Here is a 20,439-nt window from a genome sequence, read left to right on the forward strand (position 1 = left end):
AGAGGTTACAGTTATAACAGTTTTGCAAATGCTACATATTACGGAGATTAAGCAGGTCAGTAATATGCACTCTTTACAGCCGCACAATTGCAATAACCGTAAGAATTTTTCATATATATTATATTTTAAACATACAGTTATATTTCAAACATTCCATTTACATTTTGTGCTATAAAAATCAAATAATCCTAATTTAATGGGAAATCACGCTTTTCTTCAGGAATTTCTATATTTCTATTTAGAGACAATTAAAAAAGAAGTTTTATTGAATCATGCGGCGGAGAATATTTTTCTCATCGTCTTATATTCCGAAACCTTTTTTTTCTTAATTGGAAGAAATTTTTTTTCTTTGGTTTTCCTTTCTGTTTTTATAGTTTTTAAAGTTTTTCTGTTTTTATAGTTTCTCGGTTTTTATATTTTCTTAATTATATAAATTTATGTGTTTATTAATAATTAATCATTCGGAGGAAAAGAAAAATTGTTGAATGAATTCGTAATTAAATTACAATTTAGGTCACCTGTTGAATGGGGGAAGGAATACAAAGCTTAGCTTCCATCCTCTATTATAATTAATATGCGACTTAATGAGTAGCACTTCCTGAATGACAGAATTTTTTTTAATGTTTCACTAAATTAGCCGCATTTACTGTTTGTTGCTTTTTAATATCTAAAATAAGTTGTAACCTTTTTTTTTGAAACCGAGTGTGATTTAATGACAATCATTACAACTACATTAATTGGAAACAACCAATTTTTATTTTTTTATTTATTATTAATATTTTTTTTTATGTTTATCAGTTACTTAAACATTTCGCGTAAATTAATGACAACGATATACCGAAAATCAATTAATTTATACCATTTATAAACTTTAAGTATTCTTAATTTCATTAGAAAGTTGAACTTTATTAGGTTACATGAACACCTGTGTTGTTTATAATTGCCTTTCAATTATCTTTTGGCCTCCTTCATTTAAAATTCTCTCATATTAATTACTGCGCACTGCTAATTTCATCTTTCGTGTATAATTAAAACAATATCTCGCAATTGAAATTCAGATTCCAAGTTCCAATTTTTAAAAAAAGGAAAAGTTAATCTCGTTTTTAATACTGCCGAAAAATATGTTGGTACTCGATATTAATGTACGTTGTACAATTATTTACATGCGTAAATAATGTCGCTATAATGTGTGCGGTTTAAGAAAAAATTATTATTTCGAAATAACAAATATGGTAGAATTATAATTATTATATTTATTATTAAGATATTAGATAATTATTTTTTTCACGTTCGTAGCATATACAAGTTTTCTTTCAGATAACTGCACATTAAAACAGTTATATTTTTAGATAATTGAGCATACAAGTAAACATAAATAACATGTTTATTATTACTGTCATTAATATATCGGATAATTATTCAAAAATATAATTAATCACGTCAGCAGATATTTTTATTTTTTACTGTTTGGGATTAGATGACATATTTTTTCCAATAATGTGTAATTTTACACTGGGTAAATATCTATGGAATTATATTTAATACTCCACTGAATACTATGCTGAATAATATGCAAAAAATTAAAAGTTTATACTGAATGTAGATACAAAGAATTTACATTGAAAATAAGTATAAAGAGCTAATTTGTTTATTATAACTATACACTGTTGTGTATTTTAATTTGTCTCGAGAAAAAGACTCGAAAAATGCAAAATGCAAAATAGATTCTTATGAGAAAAAGGGGAAAAAAAGAACAAAAAGCCTGGGAAATCTTGAGGAATCAAATATGTATAAAACTGCAAGTGTTTATTTAAAAAGGAAGAAAAAAAATTATCTGTCAGTAGCCACCTGTTGTCCAATTAAATGGCGTAATTGTACCTTGCTTTTCGGAGCGTAACGGCAGGCATATCATTATTTTTCTTCAATTTATCTTTTAAGTCATTTACTAATTCCATTATATACGTCTACTTCCCAACAAGTTTCACATATAATTACAACTTGTAAATAGAGGAAAATAAAAATTAAAGGACAATATAAAAATAATATTGTCCTTTCATTTTTATATTTCTCTCAAGGAATTTTGTATTTTCATACAAAATTTAAAAAAAAAAAATGCAAAAAGATACGCGTTATTCGACTAGCTTTTGCTAATGATTTTTACCCATTTAATTGTATTTTACGGCTCTTAACTTTGGTATTTAATTTTTACCTCTATTTGTGGTGTTTGGTTCTGGTCAGTTATGGTCTTTTTTTAATGGGTTTCAGTCTTTTAATGGTGATTGTAAAGATGATGATTTCGAAAAATAATTAAGAGAGGAAAATGGAACAATGATTTTAACGGATGATGATTATTGTTTACAGTTGGTTTTTGTTGCTAAATGCAGTTCACACCCAGAGGAAATGTTTTATTTCGAGCAAGAATCTCTCACAGCCTACTGACCTTTATTTGGTTCCAATAAGAATTTTAGTTGGTACAAATTAATTTTCTTTTTGACGGAAACAATTTTTGGTGATCCTTTAGTTCTAACCGTTCAGATGAACGAATAGCTTGTTTCTTTTGCAACGACAAATTTTCTTTAGGTTGCAGTTCAGATGAACGAACTGCATTTCTGCTGCAACAAATTTTGTTTATCCTTAAGTTCTGTAAGTTCAGATGAACGAAATTTATTTCTTCTGCCACAAATTTTGGTGTTCCTTAAGTTTTAAATGTTCAGATGAACGGAATTTATTTCTTCTACCCCAAATTTTGATGATCCTTAAGTTTAAAATGTTCAGATGAACGAAACTTATTGTCTGCAACAACAGATTTTGTTATGGCTTAAGTTTTAAACATTGAGATGGATAAACTTTATTTCTTCTGCGACAACAAATTTTCTTAAGGTTTAAGTTCTAAACATTGAGATGAACGAACTTTATTTCTGGTGCAACATCAAATTTTGTTGATTCTTAAGTTCTAAATGTTCAGATGAACGAAATTTATTGTCTGCAACAACAAATTTTGTTGATCCTTAAGTTTTAAATGTTCAGGTGAACGGAATTTATTAATTAAAAAAACTTGAGGATTATTTTTTGGGTGGAAGTAAAATGTTTGTTTAGAGCAAATAAAATATATTGCAGAACAACATTGTTGCAAGTAACAATAACCAATTGTTATAGTTTAATTCAGTGAATGTTGCAATGCAAACGGATTACGGACCCCAACTACAAAAATAAAACCCAAATAATAAACAAAAAGAGAAAGGTATTTTTTGCGCTCGAAATATCACGCAAATTATCAATTTTTTAATTTTTATATACAAAGTGAACAAAACACGAAAACGAACAAGATGTGAAAGCTCGTTTTTGTCTTTCGTGAGCTAAGTATAATTTTTATCGATTCCCGAGGTGCTGTTATACGTTCGTGTGAGATTATTTCTTCTGGTTTACATATAACGCATGAATGACCAGACAGATCAGTCTCGAATACTGCGAACCAATTTTGCTTGTATATCATATCTCTGTATATGTATATTTAAAAAAAAATCCGTGCGTTTTTAATCACTACTTTGATTTAATGACGTATGTAGACCATGTCGTTACCTAAATGAATCGCCAGGTGCACATTACACAAGTTCACTCTGTATATATATAAATATAAATACTTGTTGCACCTTTTGAAAGATTCCAACACGCCTCCCGTGTCACCCCTTTTCTTTGTGCATTTAAATTAAATTGCATCTATTTTTATTATCACACTATATCGCGTGTTTTAAAATTTTCAATCAGGTTACAAATTACCAGCTATTTTTCATTTCATTTCATTTCATTCACAATATCTTTTATGCATGCACTTGTAAGCAATCAGTTAATTTATTTTCTCATTGTGCATTTTCTTTATAAATCTTTCTACGAGCAATACTTTTAAGAGTCTGTTATAAATTTCGCGTTTACCTGTATAGCAATCAATTTACGGTGTATATAAATCACAATTTGCGTTAAGGAATCGTGTTTTAGGTTTATAATAATGTCAATTAAATTGTACACTGGATAGATTATAATTGAAAATGTATTAATTGACACTAGGGAATTAATTGTTGTATCAATATTTTATAAACTTGAGGTAAAAGTCAGGGCTTATTAAAAGTACTGAAACAAATTAAATTTTTAGAATTCATAAGAAAATTCTGAATTTTTAGTGTCTTTTTTGTTTGGCACGAAACTACCACGAATTCTAATACAAAACCTTCAAAAAAATTTTCTAATTCTGACCAGAATTGAAACAATCGAAGATTTATAAAAATAGTTGAATTGTTTCAAACAAATGTAAAAGAATATTTTTTCAGTATCTAATAATTTTTAGAGTGAATCAGCATATTCTTTAGTGTCAGGGAAAAAATCAAAATTCTGTCTGGAAATCAGGGTAAAATTAAAATTTTTGTGTCATCCCTGATGAAGTCAATCATCTGTAGGTGGAATGACATCAAGAGGAATAAAATCTGCATTATTTGAGTCTGAAAATTATTGCAATAATTCTACGCTGCATGAGTACAACACTATGATATCTCAATATTGATAAATATTCATACAAGTGCTTTTATTATTAGTCTTTCGAATGAAGAAAACACGCTCTATATAAATATTGTCTATAAGAGATTCAACATTTATTTTTTCCCACACACTTTTGAATAACAGATTTTTTCCCCTTGAATCGCACCAACAATGTACGTTTATTAATTACAAAATCAACAAGTGCGCACGTAATCTTTTCTCTCAATGAATTTTATCTGAATCTTCCTCTTCTATATACTTTCACGCAGTGTCGTATACGCCGATACGCGCCGCATGAATCATTCCTGTACATATCAACTTTTTTCTTATTTTTTTTTTTTTTTTTTTCAAGACTGTGACACTATCGTCGCTTTCTGGCTCTCGATCGAGTGTATATCCTTTCTTTCGTAATGGAATAACCGGCAATAAATAAAGTCATTCTCATTTTGCTTTTTTGAGCTTTTTACAATCTGAAATCCGTTATTTTATATATTATTTAAATAAAACTGTTGGGAAAGTTTTCAAGGGACAGAATATTTATTATCGGCAGTATAATGTTTTAATTCAAGAGATTAATTTTCACTAACTGACTAATTCATTAAATCACTAAATCATTAAAACACTAAAAACGTTTAGTTAAAAATTTTCTAAAGAAACTTTTCTTTTGATACAGTAAAAAGTGTTTGCTTTTCTTTTTTCGAATGAGACAAAAGGAAGAAATGCATACATTAGCTCTTATAGATTGAAATTTACAAATAGAAAATAATAATAATAATTGTCGAGTGAAAGCTGTAAGTCACGACTCGTCAAAATGCTCATAGACACTCTCACGTCACGAAGCAAACTAAACGGTAAATGCATCGGTTATTGGCCAGACTTAGAAACAATGAGAAGTCATCGAAACATTTCAGTCTTCCTAACAATGCGATTTAACCGACGGATTAAATGAAATCGTGATTATCCCGCTATATTCTCGCTCGAGATTCGAGATTTGGTTCGTTTTCCTTTTTTTAAAACCAAATTAAAGAACAGGAGGACGGAGAAAGAGTTAATAAATATTATTATTATTGCTCTAACAACTAGTTGTATTTTTTAACGTTTCATAATTAGTATTATTTTTTTTTGAGTGAAGGTCGTTTATAATAAAGAAAATGTGTGCAATATTAATTGAAGAAGAATAATGAATCAGGTTTGAATTATGAGTTTTTTGTAAATGCGAAATATTTACCGCTTTAATAAAAGAAATTTACGCATTACGTGAATTGATAAAAAAAAAAACGAGTCTTTATAATGCTGGTCGGTAAACAACCATCAAAAAATCGAGGGTTGCATTTCGAAACCTCGTATTTCTTTAACTGACGGTTTATTATACCGAAGATCCTATTGCAGGTGAACTAATGAGATGAGAAGGATAAAAATATAAACGATGAGAACTCATTTTCGGACTATTAAACTAACATAATATAGTGAAAGCGTTAAGTTTTAAATTTTCCTCCCCTTTTTTATTTGATACACTTCTCGATATCGAACAACAGAAAAGTAATAAATGATTCACTTGATTCTGACGGTGTTTTTTAAATTTTCTTTTTGAGCCGAATTTTTTATTTCTTTCAACTGTTTGGATAAATATATTGAACGAACATTACCATTTTTATTAACAAAGAAGAAAAGAACAGTATTTATGGTACGAAAAATAATTTATTAAAAAGACATTTAAATAAATATTTAAAATAGATGGAAAAATGCAAAATAGTTCCGATAAATTATTTTCTTCCGCACAATAATAATTGCCGGCAATAACTAATGAAATGAAAAGAGATAAATTTGCCCTAGAATTTTCCGATTCCCACGATTTGTTATAATAGGTTGAGTGTGAATATCATAAAGGTGTTTGAGAGGGCGCAGCGTGCGAAACTACCTGAGGACTATACTCTTCATTCTTCATCTTTTTAAAGTATTAAAATTTTAAAATAGCCTGAAATAGCCGGCGAAAATGCTGGAACAGGTGGTGGGCAGTGTTATTGGCCAAGTTTTTTTTTTCACAGAACGAGATGTAAGAATTGCTAGAAGGTTAATGTACTATACGCGAGCGTGAGTTAAAGAACGCCCACTTCTCTCTATTCATCGAAAATAAAAAAAATGCTGAAACGCACACTGGAGCAACAACCCTCGAAACCCAAACACCCCTGCGAGGCAACTTTTACATTTACAGTTACAGTCCATTTTCATTTAACATTATGGGAAGCCAGTTTCTCAGGCTTTCAAATGCATCTATTTATTTTTTTTCTTTCTTTCTTCTTTTTTTTACAATCCAACGATCTATTGCTCCGTGAACCATAAACCTTTTATTGTAACTCGCGCTCATGAAAAAAAGAAAAGTTTTATTTATATTTAGAGAAAAATAGCTGCGTTTGCGTTTAATGATAATTTTTTAGGTATTTATTGTTGTACTAGTTTTTGTCTATTGTATTTTTTATTCTCCATCTTAACTCTCTTAAATTTAACTCGTCTTTAAATTTTAAGAGAGTTAAGAGATCTTTAAATTTCGAAACGCTTTAAAATATTTAACTCTCGTCGCCTTTGGATAATTTTTCTTAAATTTATTTACGTTTCTAATTAATACTTTATGATTCTCTGAGAAGAATTTATTACATTCGAGTGTCATATAATTGAAAAATAACTTTCAAATCTATTCGTCCCTGTAATAAATTTTTGTACTATGTACCTCGATTTTTTAGGATCATTCTTGAATCTGAATCTAAAAGGGAGTTCATCAGTTGAATTTGTTAAACAATAAAAATCGTTCTTAGTCCTCTAATCATTGTAAATTTTCAATAAATTTCAAACTGCTAAACGAAATTATTTAATTATAGCAAAATTTTAGCAAAAAATAAAGTTTGAAATCAATTGGATGACAAAGATTTAAATTGAAGAAAAGTGTATGGGGACAAGTGATATTAAGTATTTTATTAAATATTAGATGATGTTTTGTACGCGAGACTATTTAATTCAATACAAAGAAAATGATGAAGATGAAATTAATCTATAGAACGTGAATCATTTTAAATACAAGTCGATTAATAAACATCCGTTAGGTGCATATTTAAGCGTTTCACTGCAACAAAACTTTATCTGTCATTCTTCATTCAGATGAAACCAGCACGAGAAAGATAAGCTTTGAGATGTAGTATTAAAAAAAAAGAAAGGAAAAAAGAAATACTACTATCACTCCTCGACTTTTTCTCCTCCGTAATTTAAAATCTATTATATTCAAATAACAAATTTCTTTGGAACATTTATCCAATCACAATAGAACCCTACAACAATGATTGTTGAAAATTAAATTGTATAATCCGTAATGGATATAGTAACGGAAAAATATTATTTATACAATACTAATAGTACTAATAGTACTAAAAATACAATAATAATTCAATACTGGTACTAAAAAATACTATATATCGTCACAAATATTGTCATTGTTGTCACAGGTTGTCACAGGTCAGGAAAATCAGAAAAAATTTAATTTTTGTGTCAACCCTGATGTAGTTAAAATAAACAAACTTTTTAAAAAATAATCGTTTGAAACAATTTGAAAAGCTAAAATGCAAATATTTCTCAATTATCGAAAGAAGTCAGAAATGAGTAATATTCATTATTAACTTGAAAATTAAGCCTTTTACGTCATTGATTTCTCAAGTTGAATGTTGAACGCACATTATTCCATAAAGGACTTACTTTTAATAATTTTTTAAAAGACCGCAATCGAGATGTCACATGGGCTCAATAATTTTACACTGTTTTTCGGCGTTAATTGTCCAATAACAATTATCCTTAACTCGATGAGCATATTTTTCCCCCCTGTTAAAGTGCAATTATAATTTTTATTTTGCAACTCTCGATTTCCAAACATTAAAAAAAAGAAGTTGAATATTAAATATATTAACATATAGAATAATTACAAGAAGTTTTTAAGACGTGAGAGATGTGTATATATATATATCCAGTTTAAAAAGTCAGACATTTATATACAAGATCTTTATGCTACAGATATACGCGTATAAAAATATATATACATACATCAGGTGTTCAACTTTCGCAACCATGCAATTGGAAACTGCAGGTCATTTTGCAAAAAGATCCAGGAGCATATTCATTACGAAATATACGCAAGAGTTCTCAAGTTTTTCTTTATTCTTTTTCTTTATTTTTATAAGAGTGAAGAAAAGAATGTAATTTTAGATTGAATAATTATCTAGGTATTTTCTCTTTTTTTTTTGGTTCTTTTTTTCATAAGTTCAATTTCAGCTTTCGCTTATCTGTATTTTTTTTTATTTTTATTATTAATTTTCTTATTTTATTTTATTTTTAAAAAAATTAATAAAGTAAAATTGTTACTAACAAATTTTACGTTCGATGTTTTATTTATTAATAATATCAGGACTCGAACTTCAAATTTCAATTATTTTCAAAAATTGCAATTATAACTCATTCAAAATTCAATTTTTTTTTTAAATTCTTCGAGATTTCAATTTATTTAAATACAAAAATTCAATTTTCTTTTAATAGCTGTTACTGTGCATTTTTTTATTTACAAATTTTTTCCGAAATTCAATTATTTTTTAAAAAGTTTTCACAAAATTCTTGACTAAATTTCAATTATTTTCCAAAATTGCAATTATAATTCTTTCAAAATTCAATTTTTTGAAAAATCGTCGAGATTTCAATTTATTTAAATACAAAAATTTATTTTTTTAAAATAATTGTTACTGTGAATTTTTCTTTATTTACAAATTTTCTCCGAAATTCAATTATTTTTCAAAAATTTTAATAAAATTCTTGGCAAAATTTCAATTATTTTCAAAAATATTCCCCAATTTATAAAAAAATAAATATTTTACCAGGAATTCAATTATTTAGAAATGTTTTATAAATTTCTTCGCAATCATTCAATTATTTTCATAAATAATAAAATTTTTATGGGGAATCAAATATTATCGTAAATAATAAAATTCTTTTTAGGAATTCAATTATTTTCAGAAATAATTAAACTCATATCGCAGAATTTCAATTAATTTTTTTTTGAAAAAGTTTAATTGAATTTGTTTTTGAAATTATTTGAAGTTTTTATTTTCTAATATTCAATTGAAGAATTGACGAATAATTGAAATTTTGTAAAATTGAATTGTAAATTTGTAAATAAATAAATTTGAAAGAAGAACTTTTTAAAAATTTATTAATAATAATGCATTTATAGAAGAATTTTAGTTAAAAACGCGAAAAAAAATTTAATTTTGAAAAAGTTACAAAAATTATTGCAGAAATTCTCAAAAACTGTAATTTTTCTTCAAAATTTTATTAAAATTCGTCCAAAGTCTGGAAAATGCAAATTAAAAAATTTCATTTTCAAATATTATTTAATTTTAGAAAACGAATGGAAAAAATTTATTTAAGAGGCCCAAAAATTGGAATAGATTTATAGAATATATTAATTTGGTGAATCATGAGTGCCGATGATGACCAAATACAAGAAAACAATAATGTACAATCTAGAAAGTTGTGGAATTTTTTTTCAATCTATAATCTTGATGATTTTTATTTTTACATTAGTCACTGGAACTAATTTGATGATTCGGACCACTTAGCAATTGTTACAAGGCTCGGCCATTTAAATTCATGCGAAATTGATAGTCAACAGTGAAGGACATTCAATTTGAATATTTCTTTCACTCTCCTATTATTTTAAATCTTTCATGTTTATCTAATTTATCGGTTGATTCGAGCAGAAATTTTTCCCTGTCACATTTTATTTCAGAAAATAAGAGACGTGTTAGAATTCATTATACTGATGATTTTTTTTTCTCTTAGCGCTTTTTTTAGATTCTCGTCACTAATAATTTTAATATTTGGATTTTTGGTTCAGTATTTATATTTTCAGTATAGTTTTAGTATTTTTGGTTAAGTACTAGTATTTTCAGTATAGTTTTAGTATTTTTGGTTCAGTATCAGTATTTTCAGTCTAGTTTTAATCTTTTTGGTTCAGTATCAGTATTTTTGGTACAGTTTTAGTATTTTTAGTATCTGTAGTAAATATACTGTTGCTTAGAGGAAAGATTTTTTTTAATACTCGATTGTTCCAAAAGGTATAAAGGTTAATTACGCGAAAATTTTTGAGAGGAAAAACTTTTTTTTTATGGAATTGGAAATAATTTATTGTTAAGCATAAAACTTGCGGGGTAATATTATTCACATGCACGAAGAAGATATAGTGATTTAAATATACGACAGCTTAAGGCAAAGGTCTCGTGTACTTTCTCTTGCAAAACTGGACCCAAATAATGATTATTACGCGTGACTCGCCAAAATTGAATGTTCATCGATTGACAACCACTTTTGCCAAAGCGAAAAAGAAGAGAAGCTCTTTTTTTCAATTTGCAATATACAACTTTATCATCCACTCAGCATTGCCGATTGTAACTGACATTAATTGAAGATATCTCTGACTGTGAAACTGCGCAATTCAATTCAAAACCCATTGTTACATACTTGACAAAAGCTTTTCCCTATTATGGAATCAATTATAAATTCTACTTTCTGGTATATATTTACAATGAGAGAAAAAAATTCTATCGACCGGGATTCGAACCCAAATAGTGAACATTGAAATCGGTGCCTTAGACCTCACGACCAATTCACTAGTATTTGTAAATTTTAATTATTACAGTATTTTATATTATATACTATACAGTATTTTATGTATACTATACAGTATTTATTTATTATATTCACTATAACAAGAAGTGAAAAAAATGGAAAATATGCAAAAAGAAGAAGAAGAGGAAGAAGAGGAAAAAAGCTGTGCATTTAACGTTTAATGAATGTAATGAAAGATAAATTGTTGGGAGTTAGTTGGAAAGGATTAAATTTCATTAAGTTGATTGAAGTTGTTACATACTTGAATGAAGAAAGAGTAAAGAGTTGAAATGAGGAGTAGAGAAAAGTTATCAAAGGTGGTTGTTGGGTAGACCTGATCTTGTGTGCGCGAGAGAGGTTTAATCGTGTACTTGCACAGTATTTTATCGCTAGCCAGGAGAACTTTAACGAAGCTTTACGACTTGGATCGAAGCGTCTGCGGGAATAGAAGTTCTATCATTTAAAAGATCTCTTTTTTTTTTTTCATTCCACGAAACGAACTCTGCTCCCTTGCCCAACTCTCATTATCCTCCATTCCATTAGGGTGGCCCAACCAAATGATTAGATCAAAACTGCGCCTCCCTATTTGCAATATTTTATGCATTTTACTACCACGTCTCTTTTTTTTATTCTTTACTCTTTAGAGGCAAATTTAAAAATAAATTCAAGAAATCGTAAATTTAAAACTGAATTTAATAAATTTAATAGATTTAAAAATACTTTCTCTATGAGGAAGTAATAGATTTAAAAATGAATTTAAAAATGGATTTAAAAAGAGATTTAAAAATAGATTTAATAAATAAAGGTTTGAGTAAAGATTAAAAAAAGAAAAAGAATTGTGATTGCAAAGAAAAGATTGATTGTGGAAAAAGGGTTAAAATTATGAATTAACAACGAAACTTGTTTGTTTATATACTTATCTGAGATGAGATAAGTCCCTCGGATAAAAGTGAAAAAAAATCCGCAGTCGTATATAAAGAAAAGAAAAAGTTAGCTTCTTCTCACGTTCAGGAAAAAGATAGAAACTAACTAAGGAAGATGAGAACATTGACCCAAGTTACGGTAACATCAAGTACAGCTGCACCTGCTTGATATGGACTTATCCCACTTGATCTTGATAAACGACGAATTATTATTCATTAGGGGGGTCTATTATTCTTTCTTTAAATTAGAATCGAAAAAACTTGTTGCTTCACGCCGTCACTCATTTTAACGCTCCTACCGAAAAAGAAAGTGAAAAAGTCTAAATTTACTGTTGACGTCAAAAAAAACTGTTCTATTTTCCGTTTGTTTTTTCTCACTTTCTTCTAAACGTGAAAAAGGAAAGAGAATCAGAAAAAAGAGTAAAATTAAAAGCTCATCATAAAATTGAAAAAAAAACGAAGAAGCAAAAAAAAAAAATGGAGTCAAAACAAAAAATTAGTCGAGAAATATTTAAAATTAAAGGAAAAGATTATCTGCAAGTGCAGATTAGTGTATTTTTGAACCAAAAACAAAAAAAATTTGAAAAATTGCTCACGAAGAAAAAATGTCTCTAGAGAATATATCTCGGTTGACAAGATTATTTCTCTATGACCATGTAATGAATTATTAATGGGAGAATCTACTAATCTGGATGAACGTTCTGAGGCGAGGAAAGGTCAAACCATTATTGACCTCAACTTTCTAAGATCGGTTTATCTATCGATGCGCGCCACCTTCACCGCTTGTCTTGTCATTATTATTATTACAATCACGTTCCATCTCCAAACTGATTCGTTATCATCAATATAAATTAGAAATTGAATAAATTCAACTTCCATGTGTCTCCACTAATTTTGCCGATATGTTAATTAAATCTTCATTACTGTCCAAATTTAAGTTTATATTCAGTTTTATTATCAAAAGACTTTCTTTATCACTTATTGATGTTAATTTTACAATTAACGAAATTCGTCAATAAACATTTTTTTTGAGTATGTAATAATTTTTAGAGTGAATCATAATTATTATTATTTTTTTTTTTTGAGAGAGAGAGAGGAGAAATAATAATGAGATAATGTGAATTTTTTGCTTGCAGATTTGGCGAAAATTCGAGCACTGGTCGAATCAACGACAGTATTGAGCGGACCAATGTGCCCATCATGTGAAATGCCATTCGACAAAGGTAAAAAAAGACGGCTGATAGATTCTTGCGGTCACGAGAGATGCTATTCCTGTCTATTTCGGAGTGAGGCCTGCCCTCTTTGCTTACGGAGAAATGAGGATCTTTTTAACGAGGAAGACGGCCTCGAGGGCCCTTTTCGCGACGGAAGATTTTGCCCCTCGGGGCCCTTGTCTATGCAGCATCCATCCGAGGACTGGATCGACGACTCTTCTGCCGTGAATTCCTTATGCAGCAGTCCGAGACCACGTACGAGAGGGCCACTCATCCTACCACGTTCTGTAAGCTATATCCTCTTCTTTTTTCTCTCTTTTTTCTTTTTTTCCTCTCATTTTCACCGTTTATTTACTATTATTTTTGTATTATTTCTATTATTCTTGTTATTTTTGTTATTTTTGTATTATTTCTATTATTTTTGTTATTTTTCTTAATTTTGCATTATTTCTATTACAGAGTTGCCACGCAACCTGGAAAACCTGGAAATGTCCGGGAATTTTATAAACCTTGAAAAAAACCTGGAAAAGTCAGGAAATTTTTATCAGAATCCTGGAAAATTATTGGTTTCTAAAGTTATTGTACTTATTCTTGAAATCAAGTTTTTCTTAAATATTTCAAAATTAATTCAATTTTAAAAGAATTGCGTTTAAAATTTTCATAAGTAGATGAACTTTAAAACATTTTGATTAAAAATTTTGTAAAATTTCAATTTTAAATGAATTTAATTATAGAAATATAAAAAAAACTTAGATTTTAAAGAAAATTTTAAAAACTAAAATTTTTCTGAAATTAGTTACATTTTTTAATATATTTTTAACTAGTTTTATTAAAAATAATAGATTTATAGAAGAATTTTTTATTTTGTAAAATTTCAATTTTGAATGAATTAATTAAATAATAAAAATTTTATTATTTACAAATTCTTTATAAATTTATTCGCAATAATTCAATTATTTTCATAAATAATCAATGTTTTTAAAGAGATTCAATTATTTTCATAAATAATTAAAAAAACTTTATAAGTTTTCAATTATTTTCATATATAACAAAATTTTTCACAGAAATTCAATTCTTTTTCAATATTTTAATACAATTTTTGGGAATAATTCAATTATTTCCATAAATAATAAAATTCTTCTCAAGAATTCAATTATTTCGATAAATAATAAAATTCTTCTCAAGAATACAATTATTTTTGAAAATTATAATAAAATGCTAAGTAACTATTCAATTACTTTCATAAATATTAAAATTCATTGCGGGATTTCAATTATTTTTAACACAATTTTAAAAGAATTTCTCGAAAAATGTAATTATTCTTAAAAATTTTATTAAAATTTATCAAAGAAATTCAATTAAAAAAAGCCTTCCTATAATTTATTCATTAGAATTTAATTATTCAATAAATTATTTATTTTTGTATCTATTTAAATAATTGAATTCTCGTTGAATTTAAGAATAAAAATAATTTTTAATTATTTATAAAACATGAAGATATTGATTGCTTCGAGTCGAAGACTCGGAGTGATCGATTTCTCCATGTTTTATAACAATTTTTTTAAAATTGTTTAATTTCAAAAAGGTTTGAATTTGAATCTTTTGAAGAATTTTAATTCTTATGGAAAAATTATAATGACTAATTATTTAATTTTGTGAAATATAAATGTAGTTTTAAAAACCTGGAAAAATTCCGTTTTTTAACCGGGAAAAGTCAGGGAATTTGAAATGAGCAAAAGCGTGGCAACCCTGTTATTATTTTTATTGTTTTTGTATTATTTCTATTATTTTTCTACTATTTCTATTATTTTTCTTATTTTTGTATTATTTGTATTACTTTTCTTAATTTTGTATTATTTCTATTATTTTTCTTCTTTTTTAGATTATTTTTATTATTTTTTCACTTTTTTTTATTCTTTTTTACTTTTTTATTCTTTTTCTTGTTTCTATTCTTTTATTATTTTTATTCTTCTTAAATTCCCATTTTTACTACTATTATTTTTTTTTACATTTTTCGCTAAATTCTTACTTTTTTCTATTTTTAGATTCTCATTCGCAGTGATTAATTTTTTTCCTGAAAAATAATAACGAAATTTTGTATACAGAAACAACGTGGTCATGTTTTCTAATAATGTTATTTGCAAAGCGAATTTACGTTTTATTGGGGAATAAATCAAAGTTGGACTAAAGGAGCTTTCGTCAGTATTTGCATTTGAAGTTAACTCTTAAAAATTCGTATATGAGACTGTTTAAGCCTTTCAACGAGATTGACACTTAAAATTACGTTTTTTTTCCACACCGCCACTATATGACGTGAAAGTATCATTAAAACCACTTTTATGAGGGTTCATGAATAGTTTATAAATTTCGACATTCTCTATGAAGTCAGGTGTCATATTCTACGAACGAATGGCCAATAAAATAATAATCATTCCCCCAGTATAATTAGTCAAAAAAGAAACGAAACGAGAAGGAAAGATATCGAAAGTGAAAATTTAATACTTTTTGAATTTCTTTTTACTTACCTTTTACTTTTAGTTCTATTTTCAAATTAAAATTAAATCAAATTAATAAATTTATTTATGTAACTTTTTTTAATATTCGATTTTTTCTTTTTCTTTGAACAAATTGTTTTTTCTTTTTTTCCATTGGCGCAAAAAACAAATGTAAAGAGGTCCTTTAGTTAGGTAAGTTAAATTTTACATGCCATTGAAAGATGGTGACACATAACACCCACACTTGTAAAATACCACTCCCACGTGTTCTGAATCGTGAAACTTGACGTTTTGCAACCCACTCTTCGATTTTGCTTCCTTTACAAAGGTTAAACCAGATCAGGGATATCAGTTGCCCCATAGAAATTCAATTCTATTTTCTTTTTTTTTCTTTTTTCCGTCTAGACGATTTTAAAATGATTTCAATTCATAAAGCTACACGCGCTCGTCTCAAAAACGTAAATTCGCTTTTTTTTTCCTTTGAAATAAACTCTCCTTCATCTGCAAATTGAAAAATGTTTTTCTTTTTCATTAAAATGTTACTAGAGAAATTTATTTATTGAATTATATTCCAGATAATTTATATTTATATTTTTGATGAATTATTATTTTCCAGTGATAATTCATCAAATTAACGAGATGTTTAATGAGTCGTTTAATTTTTAATTAAAATGCATTTTATGCTTACAGCAACGCGATGGGAACGAAATTAACTCCTCCTCGGCGATGGGAAGGCTCAAACCTCCAGTTTTGCCGGAGTGTTCGTCCTTAAAACACAAAGTCAATCCAATGGCTCAAAGTAAGAACCAAACAACAATTTTTTTTCAAGCATTTTTCAAAATTAATTCTCATTCAATTTTTTATTTAATTTATTCTTAAATTCAAAGAAACGATTATTAACGAATTATTAATTTGAATTCAATTTATTAAATTACTTTTCCTCTTAATTGGAATTCAATTTGAATACGAAAAAAAATAATTTAGTTTGAATACTAAAAAAATTGTTTAATTTAAATACGAGAAATAAATTATTTAATTAAAAATTAACAAGAGTTTGAAATTAATAAGAATTAAATATTTACAGGTTGTCCGACGCCTCCAGCTCAACGGAAACGATTTTTCCTCAATTCCAAGGCGTTAAAAAGTCCCTTCAGTTCACAAAGATCCGGAAAACGAGATCCAGTATCTCCGGAGCAAAGTGCAAACGACAACCCGTCAGCGTTATCAGGTAAAAGAACATTCTGACGATAGGAAATATTATGAAATTCTATATTCGAACTCTCCATGTGGGCATTTTTAAAATCCATTAAAAATCATCTGGTAACACACGCGAGCTAAGTGAAAAGTAAACACAAAAAATATTACTTGATAATGAAGCCAAATTGAAATTCATTCAAACAAAAAAAAGAAGAAAACGAAACGTTAAATAGGAAAAATTTTGAAAATATTTTCTTCTTTTCAAAAAAAAAAATGCGTCTAATTACAAAATTCAACAAAGTTAAAAATTTCCCAAATTCGTTTTGTTAAAATTTACGAACACAAAATCATTTGTTTCGAGTAAATATTTTTAATTGAAAAAATACAATTTGGTCTAAAATTATATTTTTAGTCCTAATTTGGAATTTAATTAAAAACGAAAAGTTTAATTTTGAATTGAAAATGAAAAGTTTAGTTAAATTTAATTAAAAGTATAAAAATTTATATTTTCAATTAAAACTGTTTGATTTTCAAATTAAGGCTAAATTCAAAACTTTTTTGAAAACTTTACAAAATAGAATTTAAAGAATAAAAAGAAAAAGGTTGTAAAATACTGAGAAAATTTGCCAAGAATTATTTGCGAAATGAACGAAATCTGTCTGGAAAGCATTGATGTTTAACGATTGAATAAACAAATTAAAATTTAGCATGGATGACGACTTCCCTGGAGGGAAAGTCAAGATGGACAGGAATTGTTCTTGGAAAGATCAAAAATCTCTGGAGCAGTAGCCAGGGAACTGCCAGTAACGGATTAAATCAACTCGTTGATACGTGCAACAAAATCCAAGGCAGGAAATTAATTTCGAGTCGTGTGCAATTGTAGATTTTTAATTGTTTGTCTGCTTTTGGCAAAAATCAAATCACAAATATTATTAAACCTCACGCCTCTGCATCTGCTTCATTTATACGATTTTATTGTTTTTTTATCACTTTCTGTATTTTTGGTTTTCTCTTTAACAAATTTTTTTTTACAAGATTTAAAAAAAATAATTTTTCAAGATTTTGTTGTTAAATAATAATAATATGTTATTTTGAAACAATTTTTTTTTACTCTATAAATCTGAATCAGTAATTTTATTTTAATTGATTTGAATTAGTGACTCTTTTTGGTTTCAAATCAGTTAAGCAAAAAATTAGCTTTCGTATAAAAATTGATTTATTTATTTATTTATTTATTAATAAAATTGATTTATTTGTCAAAAAACTGAATAATTAGTAAATTGCCAGCGATTAAAAAAAAAGTTAAAAATTTCTGATTCGGATTTAGAGAGTAAAAACTATTTCTAGTTATTACGTTTTAATAAAACAAATTTTTTCTCAAAAATCTCTCGACTATAAACTTATTTTCTAATTTCAAAAAAAATTTCTCGTTCCAGATGACGAGGGCGGTTGCGTGAAGCCAATAGCTTCTTCGAAAACAAAGAAATCGTCGCAATCGGATCTTTATATGCGACTGGGACTTCTTTTGGGCAATGGAAGACACGCGGGAGTCTCGAGCGTGGACGTAACTGATCTTCCGGGTCAAACTCGAGTACCATCGGCAAATCCGAAATTAAAATTGCCCCACCTGAACAATCTGCAGGGTCACGATAGCTCCGCAGCGTCGTTCAGCAGTCTGACGAGTTTTGAGACTCAAACTCATCCCTCGAATAATACGAGTCCAGTGTCAACTCTAACGGGCACTTCGAGCGAGGCAGAAGCAGTGGCGGCTCTTCGCAGTCCCTTGAAACTCAAGGGCAAAGTCAAGGGCAAGAGCAAATCTCGCGACTGCGACAGTGCCGGAAGTTTGGCCTCAATCTCAACGTCGGCCTCTGCTTCCACTTCTATGTCAATGTCCATGTCCGTTTCCGTTTCGGGATTGTCCAATGGAAGTGCCAGTCCACTCACAACTCGAAGACATTCCGTGACGACTTCACAGCCTGGACAAGTGGACGAGCTCGGGCAGACTTTGTTCAAAAATCGAAAAACCTGCGTGAGAAGATCTGCGAGAGCTGGAACTGTATCGAAAAGTAAGCTTTTTCTTCTATTAAGAAAATAACTATAACTATTGAGAAAATATAATCTATAAAATTATGGAAAATAAAAACTATAATCTGTACAATTATAGAAAATAAAATCTACAATCTATAAAATTATAGAAATTATAGAGAATAAAATGAATAAGAATCTAATAACTGAATTTAATTTTTTTTTTTATTATTTCCAGCGAGATTTCTTCACACGGCGGCACAGTTGACGTTGAAACCTCTTTTCTTCGAGGTCCCACTATTGGAGACTGATCCTGTCTTCACCGGACGTCTCTGGTTACTTCAAGAATTTGAGGCTGTAGTCCAGGGATCAAGTTCCGGAATTCTTATTTCTGGATCTCCGGGCACAGGAAAGACTGCCTTGATTCTTCAACTTGTCGAGTACAGTTGCTTCGGTCGTCGGAGGGATCAGAAAGAAAATCAAAAACTCGACGATGAGGATCAGAATGAGATTACCATTGCACCACATCCGATTGTCAAGGCTACAAACGATAGGGTAAGTTTCTTTTTCTCTAAAAAAATTATTTCAAGCAGCAGTAGAATTTTTCTCACGAAATTCATAAATAAAAAATTTAAAGTTGATAATTATAAAAAATAGCAAATGATACAAAATTCTTTAAAAAATAACAATTGATAAGTAAAAATCAGTAAAAATTAATTAAAAAATAAAAAATGTTTGAATTTGAATTAAATTGATTTATATTGAGAAAAGTAAAAAAAATTGAGTCATTCATTTAAATTTATTTATTATCAACGAAAAACGTTTTGTAATAATTTTTCTCGACAAGTTTTTTTTGACGATTATTTCTTTTTTTCTTTTCATTTTGTTGTAATCAGTGTATGACGTAATTTTTGCTGATATCTTTATCGATGTTGCAATAGTTTTTGAAGCACTTTTACTTTTCAAGTTTCGTATTCTCTCATTGCGTGATTAATCGGTTACGTTTGCAGATTCGTGACCTGGCTTCCCACGTCGTGGCTTACCACTTTTGTCAGGCTGATAACAACTGCACCTGTCTTGTACCTGACTTGATCCATTCTTTAGCAGCACAACTCTGTCAAGCTCCACAACTTGCAGCTTACAGAGAATACCTTCTATCAGAGCCACATCTCCAAAGATCCCTTTCACTCAGGGAGTGTACAGTCGATCCAGATCTCGCTTTATCAAGAGGAATTATCGAACCTCTTTTGAGTCTCAGACGAGCTGGGAGGTTGCCGGAAATAAATATGGTCAGTTGCTGCCTCTGCGATCTCTTTTCAATTCTGCTAAATGATTTTCTTCTTTTTGTTTTTAATTCGACTT

At 28.3% G+C, this 20,439-nt stretch overlaps 1 protein-coding gene across 5 annotated transcripts in view; it reads left to right on the plus strand.

Moving 5' to 3' along the window:
• The window catches only part of LOC122499278 (protein TANC2), a 56,839-nt gene that overhangs the window by 31,285 nt on the left and 5,115 nt on the right, over positions 1-20,439 (plus strand). For 4 of the 5 annotated variants that reach the window (XM_043607542.1, XM_043607540.1, XM_043607541.1 and 1 more), the window contains 7 exons: positions 13,280-13,644; positions 16,543-16,651; positions 16,937-17,080; positions 17,757-17,897; positions 18,486-19,118; positions 19,316-19,632; positions 20,088-20,366. In XM_043607542.1, coding sequence (XP_043463477.1) covers positions 13,280-13,644; positions 16,543-16,651; positions 16,937-17,080; positions 17,757-17,897; positions 18,486-19,118; positions 19,316-19,632; positions 20,088-20,366 — 1,988 coding nt within the window. The remainder of the gene's footprint in view (positions 1-13,279; positions 13,645-16,542; positions 16,652-16,936; positions 17,081-17,756; positions 17,898-18,485; positions 19,119-19,315; positions 19,633-20,087; positions 20,367-20,439) is intronic. The other variant, XM_043607544.1, reaches the window with a different exon arrangement.

Source organism: Leptopilina heterotoma, unplaced genomic scaffold (genome assembly GCF_015476425.1).
Source record: "Leptopilina heterotoma isolate Lh14 unplaced genomic scaffold, ASM1547642v1 Lhet_166, whole genome shotgun sequence".
NCBI classification, from domain to species: Eukaryota; Metazoa; Arthropoda; class Insecta; order Hymenoptera; family Figitidae; genus Leptopilina; species Leptopilina heterotoma.